We start from the raw sequence: 13,625 nt of genomic DNA, 5'->3' as shown, positions 1-13,625 counted from the left end.
TAAATTATTAGGCTGTTCTAAAAGTTTGCACCAATTTTATAATACTGTACCAGAATATATTATATGAGAATGAAAAAAATTGATATATGTACCTATTCTAATAGACAGAATTCAAAAAACAAATACTCCAAATTAGACTATTTGAAGATAGAAATTAAAAACTCATAGGGAGATGTCCTAGTCGAGTCAGAGGCCGAACTAGATCAGTGTCCCACTATCATTTAATAAATTCTTGCACTATTCCTACTGAACAATTCGTATTCATATCCCAATGTAAACGTATATTCCTATTGGTTACATCTGCAACTGATAGATCATTGATGGTTTTCCAGTAGATTTGTTTGATTTTCCTCTTATTTTCCCGACAGATAAAGATTATATAAGTCTCCCATCTGGAATTGGTGTTTGCTAAGCTGGAGACAGGCGCCTTTGTAGAGTTTATTCCAGAGATTTAGGGAAGGATGGCAGAGAAAGTCGAAGCGAAAGAGAAAATTTACCAACAGCAGTAGATAGCAAATAAGATGCGCAAATAGAACAAGTAAAAATTCGTACTTGTTGTTCCTAAAACTCTTGTAACTTAAAAACTATTAGTCCAAGATTGTCTAAGAATCAGTCTCATTCATTTCATACATCAATTTAATTCATACAATTACATCGAAAAATATGGCACATTTGCCTGTTTAGAAGAAATTTAATTCTATCACCATTTTTCTTCCAAAGAGGGGAGAGTTTGGGAGTTTTCATGTATCATTTATAATAACATAAGCAAGGTTTCTATAAAAAAATAAATTTTGGGTATTAATTTTCCCTGCGAGTGTCCAAACGTTGTATTCTCTTAATATTTTAAAATTTTAATTTCATTACCTCTCCACGTATGCTGTGTCCCGCATTCATCGGTAACATTTTTTACTAAATAGGCATTTTGTTGTCGATAGTTTAAAAATTTAATTTCATTACCTCTCCACGTATGCTGTGTCCCGCATTCACCGGTAACATTTTTTACTAAATAGGCATTCTGTTGTCGATAGTTTAAAAATTTAATTTCATTACCTCTCCACGTATGCTGTGTCCCGCATTCACCGGTAACATTTTTTACTAAATAGGCATTCTGTTGTCGATAGTTTAAAAATTTAATTTCATTACCTCTCCACGTATGCTGTGTCCCGCATTCACCGGTAACATTTTTTACTAAATAAGCATTCTGTTGTCGATAGTTTAAAAATTTAATTTCATTACCTCTCCACGTATGCTGTGTCCCGCATTCACCGGTAACATTTTTTACTAAATAGGCATTGTGTTGTCGATAGTTTAAAAATTTAATTTCATTACCTCTCCACGTATGCTGTGTCCCGCATTCACCGGTAACATTTTTTACTAAATAGGCATTCTGTTGTCGATAGTTTAAAAATTTAATTTCATTACCTCTCCACGTATGCTGTGTCCCGCATTCACCGGTAACATTTTTTACTAAATAGACATTCTGTTGTCGATAGTTTAAAAATTTAATTTCATTACCTCTCCACGTATGCTGTGTCCCGCATTCACCGGTAACATTTTTTACTAAATAGGCATTCTGTTGTCGAAGGGAGGTGGCTCCCGTTATTCTTTGCTCTGTTTCTGACCATTGAAGCTCCACTTCGTTATTTTCGTGAGAAACTGTGAAAAAAGATGTCATTTAATAATGCAGCAGTTTATTTACAATCGATGTTGAACAATAAATAAAGACTCACCGCTTTCTAAAGCAAAGGGACACTTAAGATTGTCAAAAGGAAAAATGTGAAGATTTCCCTGACAGTTCAATACCATGCTACGCCTGGAAAAAAAAATAGGTTTAATTATTTTTCAAGACGAAAAGAAGCATTACTCAAAATTATGTTTAATAACTATTATTTAAATTTTAAAACTAACTGACCATTTCGTTTTGAACAAAAATATTCCTTCTTTCTTTAAAAGCTTGAGAAATGAGAAAAAAAAAGTGATTTAGTAACTTTTGCTCTTATTATCAGTTTTTCACGTACCAAGTTTCAATCTTAATCGTTTGACGGCCCAACCATAAATATGTGAATTAATTCGATCAAGCGATATTTTAAGTTACGAAACCAGACACAAATACGTACTTTCTCAGTATAAATCAGCTAGCATACCTTTTTTTTGTTGTAGAAGGATTTGGATATTCTATCCTTAAAATATGATCTCAAAAGCTTAGACAGAAAATAAGTCAGAAGTTTAAATCCCTCAATGTTTATTTCACTTTTTGCTATATCGTGGAAACTCTTTACTCGATTTTTTTTTAAATTGATGAAATATTTTATGTGTTAACAAATTACCAAAAAGTCGTACATTTAAAATTCTCGTTAACTGTTCGATCGACTTTGTTAAAAGTCTGTATTTTGCCATTTGAAATAATGAAAAAATTTGTATACAATTGTTTATATTAAATTCAAAAAGTTTTCGGGAACTTTAAATTAATAAAAAAGAGCAAATAATTGCTAAAAGTTATTTTTTAATTGAAATTAAAAATTAACGTTAAAAAGCCTTCTTGACAAAGTTAATTATGAGAAAAAGAAAATTAACAAATCGGGGTTCAAACTTTCGACTGCTCTTTTGCTCAAGCTATTTAGACTGTAAGATTGTGACGATATTTGGCTCCCATACTTTGAGACTCAAGAATCCGAATCCGTAGAAAAAAAAGTGTGTTTACACTGAAAAGGTACCTTTTTGGGTCTGATTTTGTAACTTAAAATATCACTTGCATAAATCAATTAGCATATTGAATTTCAGATCCTCAAACCATGAAGATTTAGTCTTAGTGAGTCTTAGTGAGATTTAGTCTTCCTCTCATTAGATTAAAAATTATTCAGGATGTTAACATTTCTTGGCGCAATTTACACTTTCAGAAATAAAACCATCATTTGTGACGCTTTAGCAATCTATGAACTGCATTTCGTTATGTTTTACTATCATTTCGTCTCGAAATCACGTGCTTATTGACGAAATCCGAACTCCGAAATATTTGTTGAAGCTGCTTTTCCACTTGTGTGTCTTTTCAGTGTATGCTGGGAGCTCTCCAGCTTTTTTTAATGATTTAGAACTGTTTGCATAGTGTGACGATATGATACAGCATAGCTCGTTTGCCGATCTGGTTTCCCGAAATCGAAAGCTACGCTTCGAATCCCAGCAGTTTTGACAAATGTTTGAGTTTGGTTAAGAAAAAATAAATAGGCACGGGATTTCGTGACGAAATGATTGTAAAGCCTAGCGAAATACAACTCAGAACTCATTTCATGTTGCATTTCCTTGTCAACTGAAGACTAATATTTTTGACGAAATATCCTTAAACAAGAGAAGTTAGCAATTTGATGAAACATTCCCTTGAATCATTTCTTAGGAAACTATCTCGTCAAAAACGAAGAAAATTTTAAGCATCCATTTTTCTTACAGGTTTGAATCACTCATATTACCACAGTCATGTCCACTAAACCTGGCTAAAATTATTTTTAAAAAAAATTAAAAAGCATTCATAAATTTTTTAGGTCTTAAATTATCCTAAAAATAGAATACTTATAATTTTTTCCAGGCTTTGATCATACTCAATATTTAATATCCCTCCGTATTTAATAAAAGTATTTAGGTACGTTATACGCGTTATTGTGCTTGGATCCTTTTCAAAATGCAGCGTAAATAGCGCGGTAATTTTCAGGTTAAATGAAGCTTACTGCATCATAAAATTGCATACGAGTCATTTACTTCAAAAGCTATCACGTGTTTCAGAATAAAACATAAATGTTTGAAAAGTTGAATATCATCCAAATCTTATCTGATAGCCTTACTGTTGGCTTTATTGTTTCGCTATTTCATTTTTTAAGTTATAAATTTTTTTAATTTAAAATAAATCTAAGCTGACTCTATGGATATTGATAGCTTAAAAGATAATAAGTGTATTGTTTTTCTTTGAAACTATGATGAAGAACAAACTTATAAGTCCTTTTTTATAACTTATCCTCCTTTTTTATAACTTATAAGTCCTTGCAAAGCTTTTAGAGATAATTAATACTTTATGTCCACACATGGATAAAACATAGATGTTATACTTAAAATTAGAAGAGTTGGTATTTCCTGAAAGTAGGCAAAATGCTTTTAATTTAATCAAATATCTCTTAATGTTTAGATAAAATAATGTTTAGATAATGTCTAAACATTAAGAGATTAGATATCTCTTAATGTTTAGACAGGCAAATTTTGAATAATTTACTGTTTATTATAATACTTAATAAGTAAAAATAAATTTTTCTTTAATAAGTACGAGGGTTTAAAATAGTCTAAATTATAAAAAATAATTTACCAAAAATAGATTCATTTATTTGTAGTTTTAAAATTCATGTCAAAAATGACAACATTCAACTTACATATATTTGGGTTGCAAGTTTAAATTTAAATAAAGAAATAATAAGAGTTAAAAAATATTTTAAAGGTATCGTTACCGAAATCAGTTAGCGTAATTTAAAATTTAATGTTATACATTTAATTAAAGATATTATTTGTGGAAAAGTGCAACTTATCACGATATTGTTAGAAGCATTTGCTATTAAATATTGCTGTTGACGTATGCCTGTTTAGGCAAAAGGGTGCGATTGTTCATGTTTTCAGGTGGCGCCATCTATGGCCAAGAATTCGACTTCTGCCTTACCCATACGTCACACCCGCTTATAGGACGGACCTATTCATACATCTATTCATTCATCCACAGATCGTAATTTTGACCTGAATCAGAGAGTGTTCCATCTCCAATCCAGTACCCCCGGAGGCATTGATTTGTCATGGGAACATGGAGGACTTTGCGACACGACAGATTTAACGTGCAATAGTCACCATTTACTACACGGGGAGTCTTCGGCCGGCAGGATGAGAACTCTCGAACATGGGCCCAGCGCCCTACCGACTAGGCCATCCCAGCCCTTATTAATATGTTAACCTTTGCCTAAACAGGCATACGTAAACCACAACAACATTACAATGTTATTAATGAAATTGTATTTGTTGAAATACCTCATGGAATATATCACAGAACCGTTTGGGTAGATCCTGAGCGCTATGTGTACAGGTATCAGGGGATATTTGAACTCTCCGTGCTTGATGAAGTAAGTGTCGGGCAGCCATATGTTCTCTGTGTGCAAAAGACCATTCAGGTAACGATGTTTTCCAGCGTCGTCGAACTTCAGCCGGGGATCGTACCATTTTTGGTGGAGAAGAAATTCTACTTCGTATTTCTACAACATACACAAGGAATTATATATTTAAAAGTTTCCAGGATTCAATTATTTCAAATCACATTTCCAGTATTTTTGCCGAAATTTACAAGTTTAAAAACGTTATAAATAACAAGGGGTCGCATAAATGTGTGATAAAGTTGGGTTACCTAACCAGAATTAAAATTTCATAGTAATCTATGCACGGAAATGCCGTCGTAAGCGACTAATGGCGTTTCCCTATTACGACTTGTTTAGAAGCTCATGAAGAAACAGCTCATAATAGCATGAGTTCTTTGATGGTGCGTCCTAACTCCCCTACAGGTTTGTTGCAACATTTATGTGACCTCTTGTTAGATAAAAAATCTTGTTAGATTTAAACTTATCCCTTTCAACAAAAAATAGAAGAAATAAAACTGTCATTAAAAAGAACTGTAACTTGGAGATAAAAGCCGATTGCACATTTGAAATTAGCGATATGAAAGTATCTGAAATATGCTTAAATATCTTAAGCAACAGAAAAAAAATGATTCCCCAGTGTTATCTATTATCATGATCATTGCTATTTATTTATGTTAGCTGTTATTGTTAAAAGTAAACGCAATTAGAAAATAATGTAGTAAAAAGTTAGGGTAGCACGATTTAAACCCCCTTATTTAAATCAATTGTTTTTGTAAAGCGTTTATTTAATACTTACTAAGATTTTACACAGTATAATTTATGAGTAAATTCTTAAAGTTGTGATTTTTATTTTTATTTAAAAAAAAAAAATAGAATAATAAATGAAAAAACTAAGTGTGGAGAAAAATGGCGTGAAATTCTCAAAATTATAATTTTTCATTATGTATACATTAAATAATTTGATTTTAATAACATTTTTTAAATATAACTATTTAGTTTCAAATTTATTTAAATGCAAGTACTTTTTAACTTTACTTATTTAATTATAGTTCACAAGGGTGTCGAGCTTGAATAAAAATTATTATATTCAATTATTATATTCACTGTTAGTTTGTAGCAAAAGAAATAACAATTTTAAACATTTCGGTTGAAAGCATTAAATATTTTATCTATATTGTTTCTGAAATATATTAAGTGTTATTAATGCAATTTCTCAGGGCTTGATTTAAAAATGAAAAAAAAAATCTGATTTAAACAACAAAAAAATCCGTTTGCTTGATTATTTAAAAAATCATTAATTTTGCCAACCGTGGTAAAAAGAAAATATTTTGTAATAATATAATAAGTAAAATAAGTAAGGTTATGACAATAAGTAAAATAAGTAACGTTATAACAATAAGTAAAATGCAAATATTTTGTTTTAAAGTGAGTTCAAAAGCTGTTTAACGAGAAATGATACAAATATGAAATATACCATGAAGGCCTTGCCACCGAATAACAGTGGGAGATTTTCGTTAGGTTCAAAATTATAAGGTTACGGAGTTGGACATTGATAATCATAAACTCAGAATTGGGCCTGCTGTTCAACGTTGGTAATAAAATAAAATAATGAAGGCTTTGAACCTGTGTGGCTAAAACGATAGAGCGTTCGTCTGCGAATGAGGTGACCTAGATTCGAATCCCGGTTGTGACTGGTTGATACGAAATTTTCTCTCGGCTGGAGACAACACTGCTGACGTAAAATATCCTCAGTGGTAGACGGATCATGGGTTAGAATCCCCTTGTCGTCAGGCTAACCATGGTAGGCTTTCGTGGTTTTCTTTTTCCTATCGCACAAATGCGGTTTAGTTCCATCAAAAAGTCTTCCATTTGTCCCAATACTTGATCCAGGAGTTCCCTTGTCACCTGGGTTGTTTTCAAAATTACAAAGCTACGGAGTTTAACATTGATAGTAGTAAACTCAGAATTGGATCGGCTGTTTAACGCCGATTATGAAATAAAATAAATTATGAAGACCTTATTTGAGAAGACGGAAAGCTCCATCTTCGTTTCTTTTGAGATATTTAAAGTCTTATGATTGTATTTATTTTACTGTTTCGTACGAGTTTTTGGTGCTCTCTGTTTGTCACCAGAAATAAGCGAGAGATGTGCTTGTTTAAAAATAAGATAGAAAAAACTTGCGCTAACATTCAACGTTTGTCTAACTCTCATTTAAAATAAATAAATAAATGAAGTCGGCTAACTAATTTTATAAGGCATCTTGCCTGAATAATACATAAAAGCCTGAATAATGCATAAAAAATACCTTTTTTTTTGCAATGAAGTTTTCTTATTACTTATTAAATTGTAAACTAACTTATAAGACGTGATTTTTACTATTTGAAAGAAGAAAAAAAATAAATAAATTTGAATAGCTTTTCAATAGAAACTTTCATTTAAATAATTTCGGCGAATAATAACCCTTCCATATCTGAGTTTTTTCTTTTTAAAGAAAAAAATTAAGTAATTTGTTATTACTTTTTCACGTTTCGTTTGTGTCAAAAACATGAAAAATATTTCCTTCATTCTTTCTTTGTCAATTTTTATTCCGTTGTTGTTTCCGTTTCATTCAATTTCTTTTTACCCTTTCCATTCATTTCTTTCTTAGATAAATATCTAATTAAATACAGGGTACAGGCCATTTTCGTTTCAATCAAATTACGCAGTGAAGCTTTTTAGCAAAAGTTCTTACACTACTCTCTGCACAGCAGTTACACTGTAGGACTTCAATTATCCTATACCAATTATTTATAGCAATAACATTGTTTTTTTTTTCGCTTTTAATATATTTTCACCAGCTAAACTCTAAAAAAGTGATTTTTTTTAAGGAAGTACTACATAGTATTTACATTTTATTTCAATATTATCATTGAATAAAAATGTCTTTCTGTCAAACAGTTATAAAGAGGTTTTTCAAATGTGTTTTTCTTTATTTTGGAGGCTTTGAGCATGACTGAATTATGAAAACACATTATTGAAATTTAGAAAAAAAACTACGTGTGTGCAACTTTTTTGCGATAACAAAAAAATAAAGAAACTATATTTGGTAATTGACTTCGATTAACAGAAGCATTCGGATATTTGAGGTCCTATTGTGTTATGAAATTAATGAAAATAACTTTATATATGAAGCATGAATAAAGCTAAAAACCTGAATAATACAAATAAATAATTCTTTTATCAGTGTTATAATCATGTTGTTATTCATTAGTAGCAAAAGTGTACTCTAATAACAGAGACATCCGGATAATCTTACTGTGAAATAAAATTATTGAAAATATTTTTAAATACATATATGTAACATGAATAAAGCTAAAGAGCGCGAATAAAGTACAAATAAATAATTCCTATATCAGTGCTAAATTGATGTTTTTATTTGTTAGTCGCACTAAGTAAACCCAATCTTCGTAAGGATATATGTAACTCCTTCGAATTAACTTTACCATTACTTTATATTTCTATGCATAACATACTTAAATTATATTTATATTCGTTTAAGTAATCTTTTAATTATGTTCAACAACAATAAGAAAAATATATAATTGTATCTAATTTTGTATGAAATGTATTTTATTTTGCAATAAAAAATAGATATTTCAAATAAAAAAATGCTCTACGTTGACATTTAGAACATCTAAGTCAATCGATCTAACTTTAGATACACTTAACTCACTATCTAGAGCATTGCTGCTGGCTTAATAATACTAGTGATCGAATTTTTAGCTCAGGTTATGGAAATAAAATAAGTTCGTAAAAGTAAAGCAGTGGTTATTCAACCTAAAATCAATGATTTGCGTCATGAAGGTTAAGAGTAAATGACATTTTTTAAGCAGTACGACGCACATATAAGCCTAATCACATATACATGTAAGACATTGTCTTTTATGTGTTAAAAAAGGAAAATAATGATCACGAAATCATTTTTATCTATTTCTTTTTTTTGCGGATTGTAATATTCCCGTGTAAATGTGCAATACATAAATAACAACATACATAAAATAAATAATTTTAATAAATTTTAAAATTCAAATGATGTTTTTTTAAACAGTACGATGCACATATAAAGCTAATCGCATATACGTATAAAACTTTGTTTTTTTATTTCATAAAAAATGGAAAATAATGTTCACAAATTCATTTATTTTAGTTTCTTTTTCCTGTGCATTGTTATATTACCATAAACGTGCAATACATAAATAACAACATACGTTAAATAAATCAGTTTAAAAATTTAAAAAATAAAATGTTTTTTTTTAAACAGTACGATGTGCATGATGCGCTTATAATCATATACGTATAAGACATTGTTTTTTATTTTATTAAAAATGGAAAATAATGTTCACGGATTCATTTTTATCTTTTCTTTTTTTGTGCATTGTAATATTACCATAAATGTGCATTACATAAACAAATGCAAACACCAAATAAATCAGTTTAAAACATTTCAAAAAGTACACTTTAATTTAGGTAAAAACATATTTTTTCCTAATACATTACGTAAAAAATTTTTGGTAATGCTTTATCCGAAATAAATTAAATTTATATGTTGCTTAAGAAATGTAACACTGTATATTGAGCTATCAATGTATTTTAAAATGAATTCTTAAACTTTTCACAAACTAACCTATGTTTGGTTAGTTCTTTATTTGCTTAAAATTAGCATTTCAGTTAGAAAATAATATAAAAAGTTTCATTCCAAAGGTAAAAAATTAAAGCAGTATAAGCTATGTATATGAAATAATTATTTTTATTTGAAATGCTTTAGTTAATTTGTGACTAATTGTAAAATATCGATTGAAGTATGAAAAATGAAAGCAACATATTTAAAATGGAAAACATAAAATAATACGCATTTAAAAGGTGGAAGATTAAGAGTCTTATTGAAATTTTTAAAAATTTGTAGAGTTTATTTGTAACGTGGGTAAGAAGAATTTGTAATATTTAAGGTTATTTGCATTGATCGGAACAGAAAATATTAAAAAAATTTCAGTTTTTAAAACGGGGAAATGAGTTTCTTAGCGTTGACGGAGCTTACTTAATTCGAAGCGAAGAAATAGAAATTTTTCAAAATTTTACAAAAGTTTTATTTGATATGTGAGAAAAAGAGCATTTTATTTCATATTTTAAATTTCAAATGTAAAAAAAGTATTTAAAATGAGAAAAATAATAATAATTTACTTGAAACGAGAAGAATTAAAAAAAATTATTTAGATAATTAAGAATGGAAACAATTAATTTGAAATTTGGTGAATTGAAAGCTCATGTAATATGTAAGAAATTTAAACTCTTTTTTTATGAGAACATAAATTGTTTTAGATTTGAGAAATTTTAAGATATTTTTTGTTGAAATTTTGTTGAAGAATAAATATTTTAATTTAAAAAATGCGAAATAATAACGTTTATTTGAAACATGAAAACTACAAACTACTTGGACAATGAAATTATTCTTCGAAGTAATCTTCTCGTATGAAATATTTATTTAAAACTTCAGAAATATTTACACACTATTTGAAATATTTCAGAAGTATATCAATGATATTTCTTGAAAACAAACATTCTACATTATATGGACCAAATAAAATCATTTCTAAGAATTAGTGAAATATTTTAGCGCTTTACTTTTGTAATTTTTCAGGACCTTTTTATACTACACATAGTTCAAATGCGTGTTAAGAAAAGGGGAACATCTGAAGATTTTTTAGAAAATGGACGCAGTTCAAAATATGTGTTTATGAAACATGAACACTGCTCAAAATGGGTAAGTATCATTTGTATCTGTTTTATAAGCTTCTCTTATAATTTTTTTAAAAATTTAATTAACAGAAACGAATAAAATCGTCATGTGATGCAGTCCATATGCCTAAATCCCATAGAACATTTTTTAAATTAGTCTTTATTTATTTCTTTTAAAGTTTTTGATGGAGAAATCTTCAGAGGAAGGTATTGGCCCACATTAAGTTGTCAGGCCAATTATGATGATGATGAAAGTCAAAAATTGACTTTACAATGTTTTCACAGGTCCTATAAATTTATAATAAAGTAAAGCAATCCCACAACAGCCGTAGTGTACCAGGGGAACACGGAGGATAAGGCTCAACAATTTCGTGACCAACGGTATGATTGAGGCATTGTGGTCAGCACTGAGCACAGGCTGCTTTTCCTTCCTAGACAAGCTAGAACCAATCGATCTGAAGCTGGGTGGACTTTAAGCCATCGGTGTGGATCGAACCCTGACTCTTTACAATGGCAGCACAGTGCCTTAATCACTGAGTCATCGCGGCTCTATAAATTTATAATAGTGGTACCAAATTTACGTTGCATAAACTTGCATTTTTGGGTAAGAGATCACCTATAAATTTACATCTGTAATATACCCAGAAATTCCGATCTCAATACCCAAGACATTGCAATGTAACTATTATGCTTATATTTAAAGATGTAAAATATGATAAAAGAAAACATTTCAAAATATTAAAATTCTAAGCAAATTTTTTTTTATTAAAAAAAGCGAGAAATGGATGAACATTTTAAATTAGGAAAACACATTTCTTCCGAAACACGAACTGTTTTTTGTTTAACATTGAAGAAATTATTCATTTATAACATTTTATTTGAATTAATTTAAGGGCGAAGGGGTGAGAATGGTTTGTGTTCATCTTTAACAAAAATGGTGATTGAATATCCGCCTGTTGCATTTTGAGGAATACTAAGTTTTGAAAAATCAATAACGCGAAAAATCGGTTTTCCCCGAGAGTTATTACACAGAGAAGATGGGTCATACTGAGCCCTTCCTTTCAGAGTGCAAAATCGTTTTTGTCTCCGAATCAGCTTTTATTGACAGAAATTTTTTTTCTTCCGTTGTCTTCATTTATAAATCAAATTTTTAATTCAAAATTCAATGACTAAAATTCTTTTTTTTTAAACCATAAGAAACTTCAAATAATTTTAAATAAAAGGAAATAAAAACAATTTATTAAATAAACGAAACAATTATAATGAAAGCGTGTGTACTATGAATACACTAAACAATATTATTGTAATTCAGGTGATTTAAAAGATAAATCTTTAACTTTTGTTAAATGTTCTGTAGTGTGTTTAATTTTGTATTTGGACGAGACAAAATGTTTGATATTAATTAAAGTAGTGAGTTATTAAAAAAAAATTCTTACTAAACTAGATTCATCCGGAGAAGAGAGGGTTAACAAGAGGACAGTCACATTCACAACAGTTTTATCTGAAAAAACAAAACAAAAACATTTAATCAACATCTTTTAAATTTCTTCGAGAATAGCTTCAGAGAGCAATAAAGTTGTTTGACATATTTTGACAAAGTTTTTGAGCAAACATTTCCCCAAAGTGAAGAAACAAAGGCAGGCTACACAATGAGAAGGCAAGCGGTTAGTTGAGAGACATACGAGAGGCTGATTTCTATACTTTTGTATACATGAATGTGCACTTCACCTCTGCGTATCCAAACGCAAAAGTATAGGAATTCGCCACCTGTCTGCTTCTTTCTTATCGTTTGCCTCCTCAGTGTGTAGCCTGCCTTTTTATTTGAGGATATGAATGAAGTGAAAAGCATAGGTTAAAATCAAGATACCGATTATTTTATTGATTAAGAAATACTGCTTAGATTAAAAGGCTTAGAAGTGAACGTGTGCGCAGCCATATCCATGAATAAAAAACTATAAATATGCATTCCAAGCAAGAGCACTAACCTTTTGTATCATCTTGTCATAAATATTAAGTGATTTTAAACTGTATTGAAAAAAAAATGTAGAGAACTCTCAGACTGCACTGATCGGACACTTGAGTGTGGAAGTAATTACGTCAAATATATGATTGACATTTTGTCAAAAATCACGTGGATTCGTAAAAAAGAAGATTGGTAAAAATAGTAAATTACAACTCGAGGATATAAATAAATTTATAATTAAATAATATATATATATATATATATATATATATAATACATATATATGCTCTTCACCCTCTCCCTCCCAAGACTACTATGAAATATTTATATGACTTGCCTTGCAATTCATTCTCGCCTTACTCGCTACTAATTTAAATATATTTGAAATATGTTTTAGCATAAAATCTTAATAATTTAAACTCTTTAATTCTTCCTCAAAAAATTAAAATTCTTTGTCAATTAAAATATTTTAGTTACTGGAATAAAAAAAAAATAATTTGAAATAGATGACCTGCAATATAATGCAATGCTTTTACTGTTTATACTTAATTGTAAAAACACGACAAATACTCATTTTCTTAATGAATAAAATTATTATGTTAGAATTATTACAATGAATAAAATTACTATTATTGAACTTGCATAAGTATCATAAAAACACAGAATAGAAAACTTTGTTTATTGATGTTAATTATTCGTTTTTAACTTTTCAATTCTCAATTAACCTTTCAATTCCTTCAGTT

At 29.3% G+C, this 13,625-nt stretch overlaps 1 protein-coding gene across 2 annotated transcripts in view; it reads right to left on the bottom strand.

The window, feature by feature from the left end:
* LOC107454945 (glutamate-gated chloride channel) overlaps nt 1-13,625 on the bottom strand; it is a 116,661-nt gene that overhangs the window by 8,981 nt on the left and 94,055 nt on the right. The window contains exons 4-8 of one of the 2 annotated variants that reach the window (XM_087157196.1): nt 12,356-12,420; nt 5,047-5,267; nt 1,731-1,813; nt 958-1,656; nt 707-864 (exon numbers count right to left, since the gene is read on the bottom strand). In XM_087157196.1, the coding sequence (XP_087013322.1) occupies nt 836-864; nt 958-1,656; nt 1,731-1,813; nt 5,047-5,267; nt 12,356-12,420 (1,097 nt within the window). In that variant the 3' untranslated portion in view covers nt 707-835. Of the gene's footprint in view, nt 1-706; nt 865-957; nt 1,657-1,730; nt 1,814-5,046; nt 5,268-12,355; nt 12,421-13,625 lie in introns of those variants that run through there. The other variant, XM_043040940.3, reaches the window with a different exon arrangement.

The sequence above is a fragment of the Parasteatoda tepidariorum genome, chromosome 2 (genome assembly GCF_982258835.1).
Source record: "Parasteatoda tepidariorum strain Cologne lab strain chromosome 2, Ptep-v5.0, whole genome shotgun sequence".
NCBI lineage: Eukaryota > Metazoa > Arthropoda > Arachnida > Araneae > Theridiidae > Parasteatoda > Parasteatoda tepidariorum.
This window is presented reverse-complemented; position numbering and strand designations above follow the sequence as displayed.